Below are 24,557 nucleotides of genomic sequence, written 5' to 3'. Positions count from 1 at the left end.
TCCTTTGTGGCGAAGCAACGTAGCCTGTTGTTAAAGGTTTTCTAGTTGCCCAAACAAAAAGACTGATCAATACGAAATTGTAAGCGCAAGAATTTTTATATTTCCAATCCGGTGAATAACAGAGTGAAAGATAAAAGTTTGTTGATTTTATTTACTGCATGCATATGCTAGAGTTGCTGTATCCTTCTTTTAAGTTGTATCTTGTTCTAACAGCTATTTTTTGTTTGGACAGTGCGATCAGAGTGACATTATTTTGATTCCTTTTTCTTTCTCCACCGTGAGGATATAATTGCACGACAGTATTTGCGGTGAAAGGTTAAGTATCGTAAGTTGCTGTAGATAATTTTTCTTTTCATAGGTGAGAGCAACAGGCCAAAAACTGCATAAGAATTACTGCTAGGACACATCTTTGTGCAGTGTATCGGTGGAATTGGAACGAGTTGTCTTTTCTACTCTAGGGTCTTGAAAGTAGTGCCTTAAAAGTTAATTTTAGTACCAGTAACTACTACTACTACTACTACTACTGCTGCTGCTGCTGCTGCTACTACTACTACTACTACTACTACTACTACTACTACTACTACTACTACTACTACTACTACTGCTGCTGCTACTACTACTAGTTAGTAGGCAGTAGTAGTACAGCAGCAGTAGTGGTTAGTATTTACTAGTAGTACTAGTAGCTAGTTTAGTTAGGAGATAGTTTGCGTACTAGATAGGGCGCAATGCTGCATTCTTGCTGCAGAAAGGAGGGGAGAGTGCAGAGAGAGCGAAGCACAGTGCTACACGGAAACACTTGCAGCATGCAACACACAGAAAAACAAAGCTTACAGAACAAACTTCCCAACCTGATGTGGGAGGTGAAATAGTTGGCTCTCACTTGGTCTTTCCAATGCGGATTCGATTTTTTTCGATCTCTGTTTCTCTCTGTTGATGTGAACGGGCAGGTACCCAGGCTTTCATTGTGTGACATTGAGTGAGGCTGTAGAATGCCTGCTCTAATGCATCTCTGGCATGAGGAAGAATGCTGCAGGGGAGATATCAACTTGACACTTTGTTTTTCCGCGATGGTAGGCGCAGTTTATGAGGCATGTACATTGTCTGGCACAAAAGGCATGCAAAAATTTAAAAAAAGTTATCTTGTACTTGCGAGTTGAGGTCTACTATGGATGTATTTGTTCCTTTCAATTTCTTTATTTATTTCTGTTTTCTCGGGTCATGCTTCATTTTTAGTTTTCCCTTCTCGCTGGGTTCCTCTTCGAAGCAGTGACACACATAGAAAGAGCACTTTCATGCAGCTACGTAGATATCTTCTGTTTTGGCGCCAACTTCTCTTTTTTTTTTCTTTAAGTGTGCAACATGCGTGATGCATCTTGGCTTTGTTGCTTAACGTTTTTGCTTTGCAAAACACCAGGGCCGCAAGAATGGGAGCAGCCATATAGCCTTTTTTTGTTTTTGTTTTGCAGGACATAAGCATTTCGGTTGTGATCAAGCGCGTCTCTCACTGGCACCATATTGTAGTCTTCATTCATGTGTCAATTGTTAATAATTTTGCAATTAGGAGTGCCTATGTGTTTTTTTATAATTATTGAAATATGTCGCAGAATTTAGGGACAAATATATGTAAAGCACATTTTCAAATATTTCGGGATTCTCTGTTTGTTAGGTGTAGCAAACAGCAAAAAAAAAAAGAAAAAGAAGAAATAAATGGTTTAATAGGCGTTAATAAGCAGACTGTTGGTGACATGCATTTTGGGCCTGTTCCTTTGTCCGTTTACTTGATGTTCTGAGTTGCGGCATTTTTAGCATTCTGTTAACATTTGCCTTCGTTCGCGCATTGAATTATTCAGGCAGCGTTGCGTGCTGTGAATGCATAATTGCATCGTTCCCGAGGTTGGTCGTATAATAATATTTTGTGCGAAAAGTAAAGGAACTAATTGAAAAACAGACAGAAGCTATTTCTCGCCGGCGCACATCAGTCGGACTTATGCAAGGAAAATAGGGGCATGTGCAGGACTGACATTTTGCAGGGTTTTTTTTTTACGGGCACATCTCGCTTCTGTTTGCCGGCGGAGAAAACATCGCGAGGCATCGATCATCTTGCGTGCGCCGTCTTTAACGCTGTTTACGGCACTTGGCACAGGCAGTTCTGCAATTCAATGACGAGCTGGCGTACTGGTGTTTGTGTTCTGCGTCTTTGGTGTGCCCTTTCCTGCTGCTGCTGCACGGTGACCCTGTTTTTGTACGTTGTGGCCACACATTTACTTAGGAATGGAAAAGTACCCTCGTCAAGGAGTCTGCTGTTTTTTGTATTAAGCAGCATTAATGTAATGTTAAGTTAATTGGTGTTACGTTAATGGCCCGCGTGTTGTACTCTGTTATGACAGTACTCTAGACTGTTCTTGTAATTACCCAAGTAATTACAATCTTGTAATTGTTCTTGTAATTGCCCAGGTAACTACATTCTTGTAATTGTTCTTGTAATTACCCAAGTAGTTATAGGGGGTTCCAGCTATGCATAACCAGGGTTTAAGAAAAAATACAGTGGGCCCTAGCTCAGTGAAACCAAGAGCTGTTCAGGGTCACCTGGCCTAACCTGCAGTATATTTTCTTTTTGCTCTACAACGTTAATAAGGGTTAATTAGATAACTTTTTTAATTATCTTGAGGAAAAAAGTGTAAATAAAAAAAAAAACTAGGTCTCTTCGAAAAATAACTAGCCATGTTGCTTCTATCAGGATCAGGCTAAGATTGACAGCTTTATTTATTGGCCTTCAAAGAAAGCTGTCACGTGACCATCTGCTAACTTCACTAAATCACTCTCCTTATCTGCACACAAAACTTTATCGGAGAAAGCGCTGCAGAGAAAAGCGGATGTTGTTATCTGGGATGTCCCTCGGGACTTTGAGTCTGCAGCTTTTATGTTGATGCTTTAAAATCCTCAAGATATAATTCGATAGGTAGCTGAATATTTATTACGAATCAACTAACTTTCGCAAACAAAAAAAGTACCCCAGACTTAGCCAGATGACCCTGAATAGCCCTTAGTTGGTTTCTCTGGGTTGTGGCTCACTGTATCTTTAAAACTTTGGTTATATTTAGCAGGAATACCCTGCATGCTTCGTGTCTTAAATCTTGGCGAGGTGTTCCAACGTCAACAGGGCATTGGTTTTGCTGCTTGTAGCCTTATATTGCAATGTAAGTGTGGACAGCCTTTGTTCCCGGCGTCAAACCTTGCTAGGGATGCTATTAACGCAGTAGCCTCATTCACCAGAAAATCCAGTGTCGCATCTGGCAGGTGGTAGGTGGCAGCGTACGTGACTGAGCACTGATCCTTCAATGGTTTGTACAACTTGACGAGACCATATGATATCGGGAAGTTCGGAAGAAAGTGGAATAAGAATCAACCTTCCAGTGCTCTCGGATGCCGAATCGGGCGTGCTACTCTAGATCATCACACAGGCACGATGATACGGGTTGATTAAAGCGGGGCTTTATGTACATGTCGGATGGTAGCCGTGGTACTGTATGCTAACAAGAATTGTTATCATGTCATACTTTAAAGGCGGAGCTTAAGTGTCCCCCTAATTTTTATTTTTAGTATGTGTTATGAAGTGGAGCGACTAAAATTCTTCCAAGCTCCGAGACAGGAAAAGCTTAGAGACTTGACCTGAGGTAATATGTTTGGTAAAAGTAGTGTTCAGTGGCACACATAATTCTTGGAGGGGGTGCTTCTGTTTGTGTGGTTGATTTTTCGGAACTTTTTTTTATTGTTGAAAGATCGGTGTTGTTTGTTGTCTTCCACAACAAGAAAATTTCCTGGTTGACGCCTCTCGTCTTCTTTCGAATCGGCCACTGCTTCAATCACCATTGGCTAACATTTGGTATTGCCCTTATGAACTGGGTGCTTTCGTCCTCGCAAGGTGTACTGCAAGTTGGTTTAATCAGTTGCTGGTCACTCTCTCCAGGCTGAGACTTCTCTGTATCACTGCTGGTGTGTGACCCAAGGGTGTTCAGCTTCGAGACAGTTAATAAGGCGTGTGGGTGCAAAGCCAAAGTACCATAAATGGGCGGAAAGAGATCAAGGAAGGCAGGCACAAATGCTGACTTCTAATTCTAATTTTAATGTCATCTGCTTACTGCTGAAGTACTGACAGCGGCAGCAGTGTTTCATTGGTTCTTTCCATGCATAGATTTGGTTTGGTTTTGTTTGGTTTATGGGGTTTAACATCCCAAAGCGACTGGAGAGACGCCGTAGTGGAGGGCTCCGGATATTTATGCAATTGAGGACAAATTGATGATGTACCTCGTCGTTCAATTTGAATAGCATTATTATGCTATGCTTCGCTATTGGTGATGTAAAGTAGCAGAGTGGAAACTGTGTTAGCAAAGTCTTAAAACACTTTGGTGTGCGTCCATTGGGCCCGCAATAAAGGGAAACAAAGTGTTCAGGAGTGATTGCCAGAGTAGTTTGATATTGGCCGATGCGGCGTCTTGTTGCAGGGACACACGGCAGCTGTGCGACGCGCACATCTACCTGCGGTACAGGTCATCATCACGCAAGCTCGCCATCATCTCCTCGTCATTTGTGCACAATCATCAGAGCCAGGCTGGCAATGGCTGCTTCCACCGGAAGCAGTCTGTCACGGAGCGCATCGGCAAGCCAGTGAGTATCCTCTGTTTGCAGCAAAACGCTGTGCGCGATGGCGGCTGCTTCCGAGGTCAAAGGTCATCGGGCCATGAGAATTTTTGCAGTGGCAGAGTGTGACGTCAAAGGCAGGTCTAGGTTACGTGAGGAATGAAAAAAATAATGTGATATAATTGTTCCTGTGTCGTTTGAATTCACTACGACGCTAAAGCCAGCCTGCCTCAAGAACAGGAATCGCAAGTGAAGAGCCGGCAATTATATCATTTGTTTTTTCATGCCGTGCGTGACCTAGGTTTGATTGTGACGTCACAGCCATCTCTCGGCTGCTGAAACGAAACTGGTGAGAAAAGAAGGTTCAATTAAAATTTATTTAGCAGTTGAAGGCGAAAACCGCATGGTGATCCATATACAGGAATATCTTATGCATCATTAACAAGAAGAAACAGGCCACCAAAATTTGGTTGTCAATACTTATTTAAGGATTTCGCACAGCATCACGCAGTTCAGCCACAAAAGTATGTTTTGCACCCTGCGGAATTCTTCGTACTTTATGTTTATATACAGTGTGTACAGCTGTTGCTGCTTTCTGTGGTATTTCTTGGGACAAAACGATTATAATTAGTAGTTAGATTTGTCTATCACCCGTACAACTAGCGGAAAATCAATGCACTTGCGCGGTGCAGGCGTGAGCCAGTTTCAAAAGGCGCCATAGCTGCGGCTGCAAATTGCCGGGTCCCTCATTCTGAGTTTGCGCCTTTTTTGGAAGTGCCGTCTTTGCCCTCGCCTCGAGCCGCCCGATTAGAGGAAATGACGCAACCAGAAGTGGCAACGCGCATTCATTTTGTCCGGTTCCGGCGATCTCATCAATCAGATGAGGGCGGAAGCAGCATAAATGACACTTACAGAAAACAGTGCTGACTCGGAATACAGGTTCCAGACGTGTGCTTGGCGATCGCTGGAGCCTGTCACTAGCACGAGCCGTGCATTTGCGTCGGGAGTTGTTGGGTTGTTTTCAATCACTGGAGTTTGTTGCAAGAGGGCAGAGGAAGAGTCTGGTCGTGGTCTGACAATGCGTACCACGACTGCAGTGTCGTGTGCGTACATGATGTACGCATGTGTGCCTTCGGTGTTTGCTTTGAAGCCACACAGTTGAGTACTCACATTGCCAATGAAGGTAGGAGAATCAAAGGGTTGGGGGCAGCGATCATCTGCCCTTTTTGAAGACTTTGGCTCAGACTTATGCGCCATAAAACACAATACAACACATATGGCTCAGAAGAAAACCTTGCGACTTGGAAGACTTCTAGAGGTCTCCAGAGGTTTTCCAGAGGTCTCCAGAGTGCTTGAGTGGTAGCTGCAGCTGGTAGCTTTAGTATTAGGTGGTGGCCCTGTTGAAGTGGAACTCAAGCTTGCATGTGTTGGTGAAGCAAGAACACCATTGCCAGTTATAGCGCTTACATGCCCAGATCGGTTTTGGACGACCTGGAGACTTGTATCTCTGATACTGCTGTATTCTGCAACTTATCGAGACCGTTCTGAAAAATTTTCCTGCCTCAACCGGGGGTTCATTTGCAATGAAACCACATGCAAAGCTTGCGTGTTGTCAACCCTTTTGTACGTAGCAAGTTTGACCATGGTGCTTACCTGGTTTGGCCACACATGATGAAAAACCAGAACAGTCTGCGATGAGATTGAGGAGAAAAAAGGGCAGACGGCCAGTTTCCGGCAAAAAGGCAGTTGTGACGCCATCTGGTGTCACTGGAAGAAAGCGCTGCAGTTCTAAAGTACCCAGGCAAGCATGGCATATTTTTGTAATGGCGCTAGATGATGCCACCGCTGCCCTTCGCCAGAAAATCAGTGTTCGTGTTTTTTGCTTTTTAGATCTCGTTACAGGTGGTTTTGGTTTCTTATCATGCAACAAAACTACGCAACGAAAGGGCCAATGGTGCGCAAGATTTCTTCACGGTTTCACCATAAATGTGCCTCCAATTGAGGCGGGAGAGTTTTTCAAAACGGTTCCGATAAAGTTGCAGAACACTGTACATCAGAGGAAATCGGGCATAGTTTCTGCGCATAATATGAGGTGGCAATGTGCTTTAAGTGCTGCTTATTTCATGCATCTTCTTTGTTGCTTTTTTGCTGGCGAGGTAAGCCTGTCGAGTTCGAGCAGCCGTGCCTAAGCACGGCCTTGCACGTTCTTTTTTGCAGCGGGATGGCCGCCGCAAGTTTGTCCGGGCTGGTGACCGGATGGGCAAACTCACGCGCCCTATCCTGCCAGCGCCACCTTTCGAACACCTCGTCAAGGGCTCCAACGAGCTCACCATCATCCCCCTGGGTGCTGGCAGCCTCGGCCACGCTGACCTGCCGCCTCCCCTCATGCTTCACAATCACCACACGGAGGACCACGCCCTGTGTCCTCAGGCCCATCCCGCGCTGATGTCGCCTGCACAGCTGCTGCTTCCGCCGGGGCTGCGCTCACCCGACAACAGCCTCATGCTGTTTCCCCGAGCACCGCTCAAGACGGACATGCCGGTCATGGACGGCTTCTGTCGCGACGCGGTCAAGCGTCTTCGTGAGGATACTGGCTTGGTAAGCTTGTCTAAAAATGGTATGCAATTGCAAGCAGATATTCGGAAATTGTTTCTGCCAATTGTTCACATTCTGTCAGCTCCTTTATGTGTGACAGCATTGAGTAAAAGGTTCTTTGGCAGCTATACCTTTGCGTGTTGCTCTAGATGGTAAACATTTTGTACCGTATACAGCCTCATTAGCACAAACATTGATCCATTGGCTTTGTTTTCATTGAGCACTTGTCCTTACTTGCCACTGCTTCTTTTTTCGTTGTCCTTTGAACAGAGGTATGTGATGGAGTACTTTGACAGCTGCTGCTGGGAGGGGCCTAATATGCATTTCATTGTGAGTGGAATTTGCATAAATGCCTTCATTTTAGGCCTGTAGCATGATCTCTCATTATTATACAAGCAGGGATTTCGTTGAAAATGCATTTTATAGTTTCCTTTATACTATAGAGACTAGGTGTCCGTCGCATGGCGCCACTGTCGCCTCAGCAAAACAGCGCCGCCTACGACAAAATGCTCGGCAGCGGAGTGCCGAGGCACCTGAACGGCACAGTCAGTTCCGTTCGGCGAGGCCTACTTGAGCGTATCTCTACGTCTCCTGTGTGGCTTTGAGAGCTTAAGTAACCATAAAAAATTTTTTCCAACCATAGCATCTTGAAAAATCGGAAGAGTCATCCTCGGCAGAGAGTGCATTTTTTTTAAATCGCCCTGCACATGGTATTTCTGTTATACACTCAGAAGTGCCGCGTGCGCGCTTTCACAGTGCCTTAGGAGTGCCTTCATTAGGCGCTTATGAAGCAGACTTCGGCGGCGGAATCCGTGCCAGCCCAGCCTGTTCATCTTATTTTTGTTCGTGTCGAAACGCAACAGAAGATCAAATACCGCCGAACCGTGAAGCGATGGCTGCATAGTAGAGATAGCTGTAATGGTCTGCCGTTCATGTAAAATGAAAAAGATACTGTATATGACTCTCTTGGTTGTAGGGTCGAACGATTCAGAAGAGAATAATAGCCGATGATGTTCCAGCTTCAGCCTTGCAACAAGAGCTGGAAAAGGAAAAAAAAAAAAACAATGCAGCAGGGCACAAGTAGGATTATCTTCATGGTAGGATTAGCAAAGAAACAAACTTCCAGGACTCCCTGCCTATTTATGCGACAATGGCTCACTGAACCCGGCCTTGAGACTACCCAACTTAATCATCATATAAGCCAAATAACTAACACCATTTCACCCATCATCTTTACATATACAACGATGCTCTAGTTGAAGTATAATATCAATACATTTCTCTCAACATGCTGTGGATGTTGTGAAAAGAAAATTTAATTTTCCTGCTATGATACAGGGATCTTAGGAATATTTGTCTTTTGTTCGTTTAGGCATTCTCTCAGCACTGGAAGTTTATTGCTATTTATGCACCTCTCTTGAGCATTTGAAGGCGGTAGTCCAATACTGCCAAAACCATAAAACACAATGGAGTAAAAAACGAGAGCATGATGTATTGTCAGATAGGCCGCCAAACAACTAAGACGGCGTTCCATTGCTAAAGGACTCGCTCTGATGGCTCGTTCGCTGTGGTGTCCTACTTTCTCAGCGTACCACGAGTTTGCGGGGTTGATACCTGGCCTTGGTAGCCGCATTTCAAAGAATGCGAGGGGATACGATCATGTAGGTAGTTTTTACTTGGACTTCAAGAATCCCGGATAATTGAAAAGGGAGCGTTTTACGTACCTTGTCACTCGTAAACTTGTTGGGGTGTCGTTAAATCTGTTTTACGGCATTAGTCATATGAGCAATTTCTCTGAGGTAAAACGGCCTTGTCTTACCACGTCCTAATCGGGAAATTTTCCTACTCGCGAAGAAATGTGTGCAGGACCTATTAACACTCCAAACGGCAATGTGCTTGCCTTTGAAATGAAAAATGAAATATTATTATAAACTGCGTTCATGCTCATTTTCATTAATTAAAATTTGTTTTTTTTTTCTTGTTCGCATTTTATATGAAGCTGGTTGGTAGCAGCTTTTGTGGCCATGTGGTATGTAATGAGCTCTGCAATGAGTGCTTTTATTAGGTGAGAAGGGCATGCCACTAACAAATCTTAAAGGGGTAGAAACACCAAATTTTCGTGCTGTACTTTTCAGCTGTAAATAGTGCGTAGCGATTCGGTAAGCATAGAGCACGGTGTTAGAAGCCCGAAATCGCATTAAATAATTTATTATCATATTATTAGTATGCAGCAGTTTCGGTTCAGTTCGTAGTTGCCAGGTTTTTACTTGACATCAAGAAACAGAAGACATAACATTGAAATGTCTTGTGGGCCAAAAACTCGTGACGTCAAGGAGCAGGCACGTCGTCTGCTCTGTTTTGCGGAAAGAGTTGGTCAGCTGCGTCTATTTCGCTATAGTTAACGGCATCCGTAAACATGTTTGCATCGTTTTGGCGATCCTATCACGTTGTGCGAGCACGAAATATTCAGAAACATGTTGTTGTCCCCTGCGGACAGCTGTTGCCAACTCGTTCTCCGACAACTTGTTGCACGTAGCAGCATCAATATCGGCCGCTCGCTTCGCTACAATATTGCCCAAATTCCTATATATCTATGCGAGCGGCTGGGAAAAATGAAAAAGCTGGAGAGGCTTTGACTATGAAGCAGCGAGCACAAATGCTTGCGAGTATAGGGTTTGAATCGCACTGATCGAGGTGCCCCTTTCTTTCGCAGTTTTCAGCGCCGCTTCATGTGTGTGAGTCTGGTGATCGTTTAGAGAAAATTGACAAATTTTAGCAAATTAAAATGGTCATCGAGTATTGTTTTGGCAACAGTGAACTGAAATCGACAATTGCTTACATCGCAGGATGCGCATAAAATCACCACGAAGCTCCGATGTGACCCCTGTGCGCCGAGCAATGCTGCTAGCGGCCCGGAACAGTCGTCGGCACTACTTGTGGAGAGAAATTAGACCGATTGAGGATAGCCGCCATACACACGTTTTATCGAGCTTATTTTATTATGGGATAGACTTCCTATATTGAAGCGGTGACTGAAGACGAACCTTTATTACAGCGTTAAGTCGCTGACCCGTTCCGAGTGCCGTCCGACGGAGCTGACTAGGCCTAGCGATGAGTAGGGCAGGCAGAGAGCAGCGCAGTTAGTCTTTTCATTTGCCTTTTTTGGTACAAAGCGAAGGAGTGCTACACTGCCTCACTGCTGCGCCGCCAGCCACTTCGCTTTCCGCTACGGCGACCGATAACAAATTCGTCAGCCGACCATTGCCGTGCAGCAGCCTTAGAAAATTTTAGTGAATGAATATTGCCATTAACCATAATTTTGGCTACAGTGAGCTGTCCTGCTGTCTGCACTTTAGAACGCTATGGGTGCAAAAGAACAGCCGAAACGAACTGACCAGCAGCATCGTCTTTTACGTTAGAAAACTGTGCAATGACATCACAAATAGTTGATTATGGTTTTTTTCAGTGAACCTACGGCACAGTTAATGCGCTAGCGATAGGTTCGGAATGCAAGAGCTAGCATATTCACAAACTTTAAAAAGGAATTAAAATATTTTCTACGCTTCTCTTGAGTCTAACACTTGACTGTGATGGCCTTCAAACACAAAGGAAGTGCATGACACGCTTTGCACAACTTTGTAATATGGTGTCTCTACCCCTTTAAAGGGACAAAACATTGGCCAAAATATGTCGTGAGATTATGGTGGAGATGAAAAGATCTTGCCTCATATAGTACAGATCAAGCATTACAATATCAATGAAAAGAGGCTTTACAATTTTGTCATTGAAAAACTCATAAAAACAACTGAGGTGCTATCTATCGGAGAAAACCTATTACTTTCAGTGTAGTATCCCACGTGACTACATGTTAGCAAAATATAGCTGATTTTCGTAACTGCACACAGTTCTTTTTTCGTCTAGGAGTGTTTGTCGTAATTTATTATATTTTGCGCTCTCTGCAGTGCGTCCTTAAATAAAAACCACATCTCCTTTCGCACAGCGAGAGGTATGCTTTTAGGTTTTGCCAATAGATGGCGCCAAAGTGTTTGCAATTACGTGAATGAAGGGATGATAGTTCCCACTAAAACTTTCTATTGACGAGGCTTGCGCTTTTGTCTCGTAACAGAATTGAGTGTGAAACTGAAAAGGACGTTATTCTACGAAGACATGCCTGATTACTGTCTGGCAAGTGAAAAGTATATTTGTTTTCAGTACGTCTTTTTTGTCGACTACCAGTCGTCATCGCAGTCACTGCTCGTGGTTTCCAGCATCGGACTACATAAAAACGGGCGCATGCACTGATAGAAAAATTCTCGGTAAAAATTTTCTACAGCGTTTCTAACAAAACCATTATGGAATCGAACATTTTAGACATCAATCTTTCCATTGCGCCGAAAAAATTTGAGACCTGAATTCCACTGTTCTGTCTCTGACAAATTCTAAGAGCATCAATGCAAAGCTCTCAGCATGTTTTCGTTGGTTGACAAACGAAGAGGGGAAAAAGGACAAGAAGTTCATTGCAATAGCCATTGTTCGTGTCTCCTATTTGCTCTTTCCGTTAAGAGGTAAAAGTAAATATTCCATAACTATGCCAGCCAAAGTAGCGTTCAAATATTGTTTTTGTCCATCACTGAAGAGCATAACGCGGCTGGAACAACGATGCTAGCTGCCTTTCCTTTCCGTGCTTGGCTTTTCTATAAAAAGGCGGGAAAATGCTAGCATTGTAAAGACTGTTGGGTTCCTCCGATTTCCAGTTGTCGATAAAGTGACGACTACAGATGAGGGAGGCTTCGGCTCAGAGACTCGTGCCGCCACTCCTGGAGAACGGACGGCACGAAGGTTCCGGTTGCAACGATTTTAAAAACTTGCACACATTGCACAACCACATGTTAATCAAATGTATAGATATGTGCCTCTGTCTTCGAAACAACCGTGCCCAGGTCACCCGTCGCTCATGCTTCTGTGGAAACCCGTAGAAATGACTAGTCCGACGAGTTCGCACGCAACTGCCAGTACATCCAGCAATGCAACACGTTTGGCTGTACCCATACCGCTAGCCCAACTTTCTGCTCTCCTGAGAACATCTTCATATATAACATCACCTGACCATTAGGAGCACAGAAGCAATTTCCACGCAATCTAATGGCGAACTGCGCGCTGGCAATGAGGCCGGTGCACTCCTGCAATGAGCAAAGCACTGAGAGGTGGCGCCGCCTGTCTGGCTGTTCAGTCCCTACAGATATGTTGTTGACTTGTGGATTGAGCCTAGAAAGATGCGAAGTACGGAATCATAGCAGTTTCAGGGCAGGCCTACTAAGAGTGCTCATTTACGGATAACTTCGACTTGAATGGTGGGCACAACGCATCCTGAATGTATGCTGAGCTCTCGTGAAGTCGAAGATCTGGGGCCCAGCTGATTTACAGCTGGGTACATGAAATAAGTTAGGGCATCTGTGCAGCGAGGCAGAAGATTCTGTGTGTTTGAAGAAAAAGTTTGTACCCTGAAATACTTGGAACTGCTATGTAGGATGCAAAAGCAACGTCATGTGTGACAGTCCTCTCACATTGAGTGCTCCTTTATTGGCTGGTCAGGCCACTGCCCTAACTTACGGCTCCAAGAACCTGCGTAGATTTAGTGGATTGCAGATGCATCCTTGTTCTCAGCACAGCGCTTAATCAAGCCGTGTCTCGTCATTATTTTCCCTTTCTTTTTTGTGTGTGTGCATATGTGGTTGTAGCCCTGTCTTTGCCGGGGGAGGGCTAGGCTCATCTGAGCATTCCTTGTGGTGCTCAAGTACCAACTCACCTCGTCACGGTGTTGAAGATGTTCTTTTATATTTTATTCCATTATTCCTTTTTCACATAGTGTGTTGCGTTCTAGAGAGTTTGCAGAAATTTGCCTGCTGTCCAGGAAATGGGTTTAATGAAAGTGAACGCAGACAATGCAGGTGTAATCTCCTATTGCGAACACCAACTGCACGTGCAAGATGGCAGGTGGTTGCTTGACAGCTCGAGAACCCAGGCGGCACAAACTATCAGCCCAATATTGGCACTATATCGGCGATGTACTGGTCCCACATTGGGCCGATATTGGCTTGATGGTTTATGCTGCCTGGGAAGCTAATAGTAGGAAAGCCAATGAAGCTTAGGAAAGGGCAGGAGAAAGATGTGGACTCCATGAATGACCTGATTTCACACGAGTGTTTTGCACACATTCCCTAGGGTAGTGCAAGCGGAAGTGAGTTACTCAAGCATTTGATAGTTAAAAAGTAAGGATATCTATTTGTTGTCATAATTTATGGTAATATCATGGCATGAAGAGTTAATTATGTCAGTAGTTTGGTCCGTGGCCAAATTGGATTACGCATAGAAACAGTGGATCCATATTCATGTCGTGAAGGCTTTGTACACTTTCGTGGTGCCCCTTTCCAGGTGGACATGGGCCGCATCTTCGAGCCGGAGTGCATTCTGCAGTGTTACGAGGACGAGCACCACAACAACAACAACGCTGGCAATGCCGTGGACGAAACGGAAGATGATGACGACATGGGAGGAGACAGCGAAGAAGCAGAGTGCATGGCGACCGACCTCTCGGTCCGACCCCGCTGTAGCATCGGCCAGGTGGAGGTCAGCTACAAACCATCGGCAGGGCCCGTGGTCACCACACCGCCCCCGGCGGAAGTGCCCGAGAACCTCTCCCTGGCTGCCATGAGAGCCGTGGCGAATGCGTCGCGTGAGTACACCGTGACGTGGAAAGAGTTGGAGCCGCTCTTCCGCTTCTGCAGCCGCTGTGGCGCCCCCGTTGAGAAGACGCGCCACTCACTGCACAGCGTGCTGAGCGTCTCTGCCGTCTGCCAGAGGGGTCACGGTGTGTTCTGGACGTCGAGGTCGTGACCGTGCCTGCGTTGCCGCAGGGTGACAAGCCGGGGGCGTGTTGCTGGACACTTGTCTCGCGCTGCCGTCGGATGATCTGGGATCAAGGAGGCCTTCTTGTGGGCGGAAGGTGAAAGGCACCTTTTACGACCAGTTTGCCGTTTATTTTTGCCCACACAGCCCCCATTTTTGTGAGCTCCGTGCTCCTGTTCTGTACTGCCGGTGATTGCAGTGGCCTCTCAAATGCCCAAGGGGTGAAAATAATGCTTGCATGTGTATAGGTTTCCTTCGGTGGAGAAATTGCCACGGCTTCTTCCAACACCTCGCGATTTTGTTTTATCGTTGTCAAAAACTGTGATTCCTCGTTTCTATCTTGCCTTCGTCTTTTTCACGAATGCTGTGTGAAGTGTTCATGGTTTTTACTCTGAAGTGTTTCTTGAGCATTTTCTGGTGTATATCTTTTATATCTTGCTTATTTTCGCCCCCTGGGCATATGCTGGGTCACTCTTGTGATTGACAACAAGGTTGATGGTGAGAACAGGCCAACTTGTGGCCGTAACCTGTGTGTTCAAGGCCGGTGCATCATTGGCTGGCCAAAGGATGGAAAATGTCCATCTGTTTGTGGCATTGTTCTTTTAATGTAACAAGAGCTGACTCTCTGAGAGAGCTCGAGACTTTGTGTGTTTCGCATTCTGTCACTGCTGTTATGGTCAATTCTGTGAAGTTGAACTCGAACTTTGGAAGGTCAAAGGTCAGTTGGTACATTGCACCAAGAGAGTCAAGGCCTTCCGGGAGTTTAAAGTCACTTGTCAACCCTCTTCCATTCTATTTTTTTTTTTTTTTTTTTTTTTTCGCTGGAGAGTTGAAGATTGAACTTTTCTTTGCGTGTGCATAGGTGTGTGGCCCATCTGGATGGGCATGGTGGCTATAATATAAGGTCATATTCAAGGTCGTGTTCAAGGTCGGGGTTGGCCTTTTGGAGTCATGGTTGGTGTCTTGATCTATACGTGTTGGTGTTAATGTTTGTGGGCATCCCAATGGTAGTTGGTGTATCTGTGAAGTGGGCCCTGGTGGAGAGAAATTGCGTTGTGCCAATGAAAGGTTATGAGGGAGCGGCCATCTTGTGGCGTGCCAGTACGGACTGTGACCTTTGAACTTGTGGTTGTGTTCAGATCGCAAAGTGACTCGTCTTTATTTTGGTCCCACGATGGGAGAACTTAGGCTGGACATGTGCCTAGCGTGTAAAGGTTAGTTCACTGCTCACGTCTGCCTTGGAGAGTTTTTCCATTAATCTTATTTTAGCGGGTCGAGAAGTTGACACACTTCTTTCAGGAGGGAATTGTTAAACCATGGTGCTGTTCAGGGCAAGCGAGAAGTTGGGCTTTCACGAGCACGGTTCGCAGCAGAGACCTTTCTCGGTGCATCTATGACATACAAAGTTACTATTAGTGGCCTTGTTTGCTCAGTCAGAGCAAAGCAAGATGGTTTAACAAACCAGTTGCATTTCAACTGCCTTGGCTGCTGCTCATTGCTCATGTCTAGTAACATTGCATTGATTGTATTGAGATTGATCAGCCATGAAGCTTTAGTTTTTTTTTTTAGATGCAACAAGTGGGAAGGGTTGTGCAGGGTTACAATTGAGCAAGGAAGTAGCATTGGCCGTTAGTCTTGGAAGCAGCTTGTGAAGTTTGGTGAGGTGTTCATCTCAAGCTTGGGTGGGTGGATAAATGGCCTTAAATGCAACCAGTGCCTTTGATTTCCGACTGCTAAGCTTACCTGGATAATAAAAAAAAAACCATGTTGCCTTGTCTATGCACTAGCCGCTGACAAAGTGCCAAAAGTAGTTGCTGGGAAATGGTTGGATTTGTGCGTAGCTTGAATTGGATGTCGTCAGGTAGCAGAATGCTTGGAAGCATTTCAACTAATAGTGGCTGGCTTTGCATGGACGTAGTTTCTCAAGTGATTATTGGGGCGAACATTTTTGCATATCTGCTCCAGGACCTAACGTCTAGCTTCTTGGTGGTAACGACGTCTGTGTGCGATGTGCAGGTTTTTTTTTGCCACACATTCGCCTTTGCAGCTGCAGCATTGACCTGCATGAGTGTAAAAAAAACATTTAAAAACTGTTGTTATTTTTAATTCAGTAAAATTTATGAGAGGGAAGAACGACAAGTAAAGCTCATATCGCTTGTTAGCCCCACTTGCCAGAAGGGATCTCTCGAACCGCGCTCGTGACTGTTTAAAAAATAAAAAATAAAAGATTGTGTGCACCTTGTCGACATAGCTACATGCTTAGACATGGACTGTGTCCAAGCTTTGGGTTTTGTGCCTTTTGCTTGCTTGGTTTTTGAGACAATGAAACAAAGAAACGCAAGTGCCATTGAAGCCTCCTGGATACGAAAGTGTCATGAAACCATGGCGTTAATCCAGAAAACTGTGAACCAGATTTTATCATATCTGTGTCAGACCTCGCGTTTGTGGAAATAGGTATTTTTTTTTTTCTTTTACAAAAATCTTTACGTGAGCCATTAGCGACGCGCTGCATTCGGAACTTTTATGAAATGCAAGTGTCGTCATCACCTTGCGCAGCTGTTTCTTTGTGAAACAACCATTTTCTCTTTTTTTTTTTGGGCATAATTTTTTTGTTTTCACTCAGTCTGTTTTTATCCCTTTTTATTATTGCTTCTATTGCTTGATACCTCAGTTCTCATCTCGTCAAGCCCTGCCTCACAAAAGAAAGCGTTCTCTCTTGTTTCCATGTTCATAGCATCCATCGTGTATATCAGACATACTGGTCATGCAAAGACTACAAAGTTGCTGTGGTCATTTTGCTTGATACGGGTTTTTTTTACACGCAGTGTATGTAAATTTTCAGGGTTGGAAGCAGCAGATTCTGGAAGGCTCAGTCTTTCATTTTTATGAAAACGGCTCGGTGCGCAGCGATTGCTGAAATTCGAGCTTCCATTGGCACAGCGAGACAAATTTTGTTGAGGAATAGTGGATCTGGTCAGTCTCTTCCACGCGACCGATGAGATTTACACTGGAGACGTTTTGTTGCCGTATGTGGTTCCGTAGCACACGCTTGGATTTCCGCGTCCGTGCTTTTACGTTATAGAATTTTATGATTTTTAGCTTTAATAGTTATTCTTTTCTCTTCCTGTTTCAACATTTTCTTGAACTTAGCCTCACTCTGCTAGAATTTTGAATGATAGGCCATTGAGTTTCAATTTTCTATCATAATGTGCATCAGTAGTCTCGGATGATTAGTGTGGAGATCAGTGAAGAACGAAGCTAAAAGAATAACAGACTCAATTTATTCGCTTGGAAAATTTTGCAGACGTGTTGGCCTATGCGTTCTGCATATCTGCCGAAAGTGAAAGACGTGCCTTGCACAAAGCCGCAAAGAAAAGATAACTCTGCTGCGGTTAGCTCTGATAGAGTACCTTGTATGGAAACATGCGCTGGACATATCTAATTTATAACTTGTTTCGTTTCAGAGTTTTATCAATGGCAAATATGGTGCGATGAATCATTATTACAATTTTTTTATTTCAGAAAGTATGATTTGTCTCTCATTTCGAACACTTTACCCAGCTAAAAGAACACATTAAGAAAGCGGCCGGGTGTAACAAAAGCGCAAAAAGACCTGCGCGACTTAAAGCATATGCATTTTTTTTTATTCATTGCCGTGAGTAAGGTTGCTTCGCCTCCATCAGACTTGACGGTAGTGAAAGAAGCGACGTTTGACTGTCACTTGAGGCTCTCCAAGACTGTGAGCGTGGGACTATCTTTTTGGGCACAAGTAAATACGTAACCGGCGAACGGAGAGGGGAAATAAAAAATAATAAAGAGGACTTCTCCGTTGTGCTTTGGTGGCGCGTGCGTGTGTCGCTGAATCTGTTGGCATTACTAGTGTTTGTTTGTTATGTTTATTTACCCATTAACTTGTCCTCCGACAACCCTTTCGCACGCCCCTTATGGGTTGCACGTTTTGTACAGGTATCACAGCATTTAACCATACGGCACGCTCATTCAAAGTATGTGTAGAGATGTACCCATTAGAAGCATGCATACCCCTGTGCTGTCTCGGTGAAGCGGCATTCGGTGGCCAGAATTTGGCGGATGCAGGGACCCAGGCCGGGGTGTTTAAATTCACGTTTGATCATTGTTATTGTGTTTGTTGTTGTCTTGTGTTTTTCCTCGTTGACTACATGCCTATGTGTGTTGTCGAGGAGGCAACTGACGTACCTGAGGGCGGTGTCTTCTCGAGAGAGGACTTGCTCTTGCAAAGTTATTTGGTTTGAGTTGGAACGATACATCATTGCTGTAGGAGTTTGTGTAGGCTGGCCACAGGTTTTTTTTTTTTTTTTTTTTTTTTTTTTTTTTTTTTTTTTTTTTTTTTAAACCCTTTAGTTGCCCTAATCTTAGGACAACACTTTGGCACTTTTGGGGTCTGTATCCAGATTGAGAAATCAGATTGAGCAACCATCACTCGATCAATAAAATTGATTTCTGGGCTGTTGTATGGAGTTGTTGGTGCCCTCCACCACATCCCCTTCCTGTTTCTTCTCACCTGTATTTACGAGAAGAAGAAAAAAGACCAGTGGCCCACCTACATTAAAAAATGGAATGGCGAAACCAGCTGGCACATTGTTTAAACTGTTGACATTTTTTCTAGGGCATTGTTTACTCAGGCGTGCCGTCGATCGGTCGTCGTTGAAATGATTTTAGGTCCTGTTAAAATAAAATGCAAAAAAAGAGAGAGAGAAAAGCACATTTTATGCTATAGCCGTATTCTACCATGTGCTCTAACGGTGCAGCGCCATTACACTGGGGCTCCCTTTTTAACACCGCACAGTTATGAACTGTGTACAAGTTTGTGTAGTGTAGAAGATCATAGTTTTTATGACAATCGTGTCAGGCGTTGTTAGTCACGGGTTTTTAAGGAAGTTGACAGATGTTTCTTTGTTTCACATTGTTTTGTTCTCATTGCTGCGTGCAGTGTGTTTCGCGTTTGTGGTGTCACGTGCACATTACTAACCCGTCTTTATTGTAATTGTGAGCAGTTTTCGGAGCACGGTTGTCACTTTACAGATGTCGCGTGCGCCGTTGTTCAGTTCTTTTTATATAATTTTTTTAATGTCTCGTGTCACAGAATGCATTTTTGTAGCAGTTTTAGTCGCACCGCCATGCTCAGCGTGACAGTCTATATAGTTTTACAGATTAGCGCAGTATATTATCTTTTACGCTTCGCTTTTTACGACTGAATTGAATTGCAAGCGGAGACGTGTTTTTTGTACTTTGTCAGAGGCCAGATCCATGTTTGTTCAACAGCTGTTCTCTTCATAAAATTTTAGATCTTGCGTAAATCTTTCGCTCGTAGAGACACTTCTCTAACATTGAAATTACTGAAACGTAATTAAGTATCCCACATGTCATAAAAAAATGTCAGTTTAGGAAAAGTGCATTGCATTAGGCTTAGCTTTCAGCGGAGAACGTCGGAGCGTTCAACTTTAAATTTAAAGAAAAACACGAACAGCTTTTATTTGGCGAGCTGATACCTATCGATTAGTTTACAGCGAGTTGAACAGGTGAGGTTCTTGACAAGTGCACTTTTTAGGGTTGTATAGATTGCCGGTTTGCCTAAGTGGTTGGTATAATTAGCTGCTTACAAAGCCAGAACAGTCGCCTGTAGCACTTTTTTTTCTTCTTTTTTTTTTGTCAACACTTGAGACACTCATCTTCAGTATGTTGTGGACGTCTGCCAATTCTTGTGTGCGTAACATGCGAACGTCTTGCATTACCACTGCCTGTTACGTCGTGTAAAGTTGTGTAAAAGAGGCTAAAAAAAAGACTGAATGCTCAGAGCTACACTTAGCCAACATCGTACATGCTCCACAATGTGTCTTAATTACTGCAAAGGTGCGTAAACCAAAATGCCTAGGGTGAGAAAAGCTTGTAGTCGCCGTTGAAAAAGTCAGTCTGCAAAAGGCAAGTAGTGATGCGCTTGCATTGGGAGTAGGCAAGGGAAGAATCGAAAAGCATTCGTCGAGGTAAATAAATGCTGTTGTGAGGGAGAATCATGTTTATTTTTTTTCCCTCACTTTTGGCAGCTGGTGTCGCTGGTCAAGTTGAAGACGGTATACGGTTAGTCAACATTGCAATTCGAGCTGGACTCTGTGGAGGATCTTAAAAAGCTTGTTGCCTCGTGTGACGTTATGGTCGTGCCGGGCTTCCTCAATTTTTTTAAAAACTTTTTACAAAAAGTGGCAGGAAGGCTTTCGTTTTTCACGAGCCCAGACCATCAGAAAAAACATGCTCAGTGCAAGTCTTTTGCATTTTGTGTCACTAAACGTGCGTAGATGTGTTTGTGTGTGTTTGCCAAGTCAGTGTTACTATCACACAGTTTTAGCACTTTAAAAGTGCTCCGAGCTCTAAACACATTGGAGGCCCACTTGTACAGGTAATTCTTTGTGTATTGTGTGCGAAATGTCGACGTTGATGAAGCGCTTCACTGATAATACCCCTGTATACTCATCGCTCAAATCTACACACATTTCAACACCGAGAAGCTTTTCCGTAGCCATTAAATCACCCCCATGTGCTTATTGATGTCTTCTGAAAGGTAACTCGCAAAAATGATGTGTGATGCTAAGAGCAAGGCACCAGCACAACTATTAATGCTACTAACGAGAGGAAATGTACAGCTGCGTTTGTCAGTCCTAATGGTAATAGGTTAACACATGCCGTCATTAAAGGGGCCCTTAACCACTCTTGTAAACCCTCGCAGCAATCTTTTGCTGTCCATCTTGGCTGCTAAAGTTTTCGAAAGAAAAAAAATGTTCTGATCAGATCGTTGCTATTGCGCTAGATAACAGGAGTGTTGTGCTGTCTTAAGCACAACAGGCCTTTTGGTTATTGGAGGGAAAGAGCCAATTCTGAGATAGCCTCAGTATGGCAGCTCCTTGAGTTGCAATTTTGTAGCCTTTTTTTTTTTTGTTTTTTAAATTTCGAAATGAAAAAAATATTGCTACATTTCGCTGCACATTGGAAGTACTGATGGGAAAAGAAAAATTTGGGGAATAAGAGTAGTCCAGGGCTCCTTTAAAGTTTGCGTTCACTGACTGTGTTAAAGTAACATGTAAACGCTTTCAGCAAAAAAAAAAAAAAAAAAAAGAGTAAATGCCATTTTTTTCTGTCATTTTGTACAATATACTGTTCCGGCTGACATTTCAGTCGCTGCGCGACGCATTCCCAGTGCTTTTGTGCACCACATTTGCATTGCAGTGTGTTTTGATATTGTGACAGACTCTTGACAGCCAGCTGAACGTTTTGTACGCAGCTCACAACATTGTTCAGCGGTTGATATTAACAGAGTATTGCTTCTAGTTGCTTATTAACAGCACACAACAAGGATGATTTTGAAAGAAGCTTTGGCTTTACTTACACATCGTGTATAGCCACATTTTTCGGCGCACATCATTACATCTGTCATGGCTTTCCCATTGTCACATAGTCAAAAGTACAGAAAAGAGTGGCGGGCATTAATCGCGCTTTCCTTTACCTCGATGATATGTGTATCGGAAAACACTAACAAAGTTGCCAAGACCGTACTGCATTGTCGAACGCCGAGATCCAGTTTTGAGTAGGGCATGAGATTTGTCACAAGTGTTTGCTGCATGCCGTAAGTTGTGCATGATGTTTCAGTTTGTACAGTCCTGTTCAGCCTTGTTCTTTAAAACTGCAGTATTGGCTCAGTAGAGGGCGACGCTAGATTTGGTGCGCATTTTTCATTTCTTGAAGAAGTTTCGTTGAAATATGCTCATAAAAATCTTGAGCTTGGCGTTCTCTCCCAAGCACAGTGTGAGTAAGCGTTAGCACAGGAATGTGTCCCATTTTGAGGAGCGCATACATTGCAGTGGCAACAGTTTAACTTAGTGTACATCAGTTAAATGCTGGTAAGCATTGTGGAAGAGACGTTTTGGTGGCAAAAAATGAATCCCACTTCGCCCAAACTCTTATCGCATCTATGTAGGAAGACACTGTAACAGAGCACGGTTTATTATCTTCAAGATTAAAGTCTTTGTAAAAGAAAGAGAAAAATGGACGTGCAACCATCGTATTACCTACTTGGTATATTAATTCAGCTGGCAAGTTCTTACGGAGCATACGATCTTTAGATGATGTTGGCGCATACCATCATTCCAGTTAAGCCTTGTTAGGTTTGGGAGGCGTTGGATTCGGTGTCAACTGTTGACGTTTATGACGTGTCCTGTGTATATAGGGGGCCTGGGGTTGGTGTCATTCGCCCTGAATTGTGGTTAGTGCCATGTTTGACTTCGGTGCGTATATCGTGCTTGACTTGAGCCATGTGATATTCGACGTGTCCGTGTCATGCTCGACTTTTGATTCGTCTCGCGTTCAGTTTGGTCGGTGTCATATTTGACTCGATCCGTGTCATGTTGGATTTGAACGGTGTCATGTTTGAGGTGTTGTGCGCGGCCCCCGTAAAGAGTGACACGGGCTCACCATGTCGCAATGCTCACCAGTTGGATTGTTGTCCCGAGTGCAGCTTGGTCATTTAGGGTCATTGGTCTGTGAACATTTCTTGCAAGACGTACTCACTGTCAGTCGTAGCATCCTCATGTCCTGTGGGACCTGTCGTTGTGCTGGACGTCATGCGCTGGATGTCCTGGATGTCATGCTGTTTGAAACTGGAAGTCACTGCACTGTTGTTCGTAGAGTGATGTGCTGCATAACTATACCCGGTTATGCCAGCCATGTTTGTTCAGCTGTTGCGACACATGATGTTCACGGAGTTTTGTGGTGCTTGTGGTGCCTGGTTGCAGTTAGCTACATGACAGTGCTAGTTACACCAGTCTACCAATGTTCCGGTTGAAGAAAAGAAAAAGAAGTTCCAAACTTCTTGCAGAAAAGGACGCATTACTAAAAAAGTGCTTGCTTTACAATTTCGAAAGCCAAATCGCATTTCCCCACATCGAAAATTGACGTGCAGCTAATTTTCTAAATGTAGCCTTTTCCTTTCGTTGCAAAGCAGCTTGTTGAAGCTGCTGGATACAGGTAATATCGGAGTAACATCGCCAAGGATTAATTTGACTTGTGTTTAGTTTATAGACAATCCTTCTAATCGAGAGCATGTTTAAAACGACCAGAAAAGCTTTAACGCCTAGAAGCTTGTGCATGACCACACCTTAAAAATGATGGCGATGTTAAAGGGATGTTTTCAAGCATTTGGGATTGTTAACTGTATAGTTGCTGTGGATGAAATCGCAGCAGAGAAGCCTGATTGTGAAAACTTTTACACCCGAAAGACGAGTTCATTTTGTGTTTGTGAGAAAAATGCCAGGTCTTAAATGCTCACTCAAAGCTGCTGGGATGGAACACGACATGTGTTAAGCTTTGTGCACACTTTGTTGCAGAATTTGTTATGGGAAAGCTTGAAAGCTGAAGAAAATTGGATCCGACGTAAATGGCAAAACACATTTGTTCTTGTACATAGCTTCTCACCCCTATCACCGCTCGCTACCATGACAGTTATGCTGGGACGTGCTAGTACACTGTCACTCAGATTGTGTAAGCGATATCGGAGGACGCAAATATTGACACTTTCACTTTTTCAATGCCAGCAATACAAGCCGGTCTGGGCAGATGAAATCATCTACCATTACTCGTTCTTACGTTAGTTATATCACAACTAACAGAGTCATCTAAACGGGTCTCCTATTGCAAACAAACAATGTGACTGGCATTGAAAGTTTAGAAAGTGTTGTTCAAGCAATGCACTCAGCTGGAACAATGGTAATGACCTTGAGAAGCGCTCGTTTATATTTTCGCTTGCCGCAGAAGTGAGGTACGTTTGTGACGCTACTGGCCTCCGGGATCCTGCTTGTATTACACAAACGAGCGTGAAGGAAAGCTCTGACACGTCCCTGCCTGGTTGATTTTGTTTTAAATTTGCCTGTGTCACCACGTTCTCTTCTAATGCCAAATACTCATCAGTGACTAAGCCCATCTATCTGCCTGTCATTTGACTTCTGCAACGTACTCTAAGTGTTTTTTTTTCTTAACCCTGCATTAACTGGAGTGGAAAAAAAATGTTACCATCATACCATCATCCTTCCTTGCTGTCGCCAAAAGGAAAAAAAAAGAAAGAATGCGTGAACCGCTAGAAAATGCAATAAAAGGAAAAAAAGAATCTCAAGTTTTGAAGTTGTCTGCTCGTGGTTTCTTTCTGTCTCCGCAAAGGAGTAGGGACACCTAAACTTTTCTGGTGCGAGTTTCTGTTCTTCAGATTACAGAGGTTGCTTTTGTTTGTTTCAGTCACCAAACAGCAGCTGTAGTGACAGAATTAGTGCTAAAGTTATGCGAGGAATACAAAGCACTATCAATAATTAAGAATTGCATCACTGCTTATGTTTCCTTGAGATTTA

At 43.8% G+C, this 24,557-nt stretch overlaps 1 protein-coding gene across 1 annotated transcript in view; it reads left to right on the top strand.

Annotated features, from left to right (window-relative positions):
- Positions 1-24,328, top strand: part of LOC146173686 (uncharacterized) — a 40,911-nt gene extending 16,583 nt beyond the window's left edge. The window contains exons 2-4 of the mRNA XM_084584632.1: positions 4,503-4,665; positions 6,856-7,236; positions 13,666-24,328. Coding sequence (XP_084440758.1) covers positions 4,503-4,665; positions 6,856-7,236; positions 13,666-14,127 — 1,006 coding nt within the window. The 3' untranslated portion in view covers positions 14,128-24,328. The remainder of the gene's footprint in view (positions 1-4,502; positions 4,666-6,855; positions 7,237-13,665) is intronic.
- Positions 24,329-24,557: the final 229 nt, after the last annotated feature.

The sequence above is a fragment of the Amblyomma maculatum genome, chromosome 11 (assembly GCF_055883805.1).
Source record: "Amblyomma maculatum isolate TAMU_Amacu chromosome 11, ASM5588380v1, whole genome shotgun sequence".
Taxonomy (NCBI): Eukaryota; Metazoa; Arthropoda; class Arachnida; order Ixodida; family Ixodidae; genus Amblyomma; species Amblyomma maculatum.
Note: the sequence above shows the minus strand (reverse complement) of the source record. Positions and strands in the feature narration are given on the sequence as shown.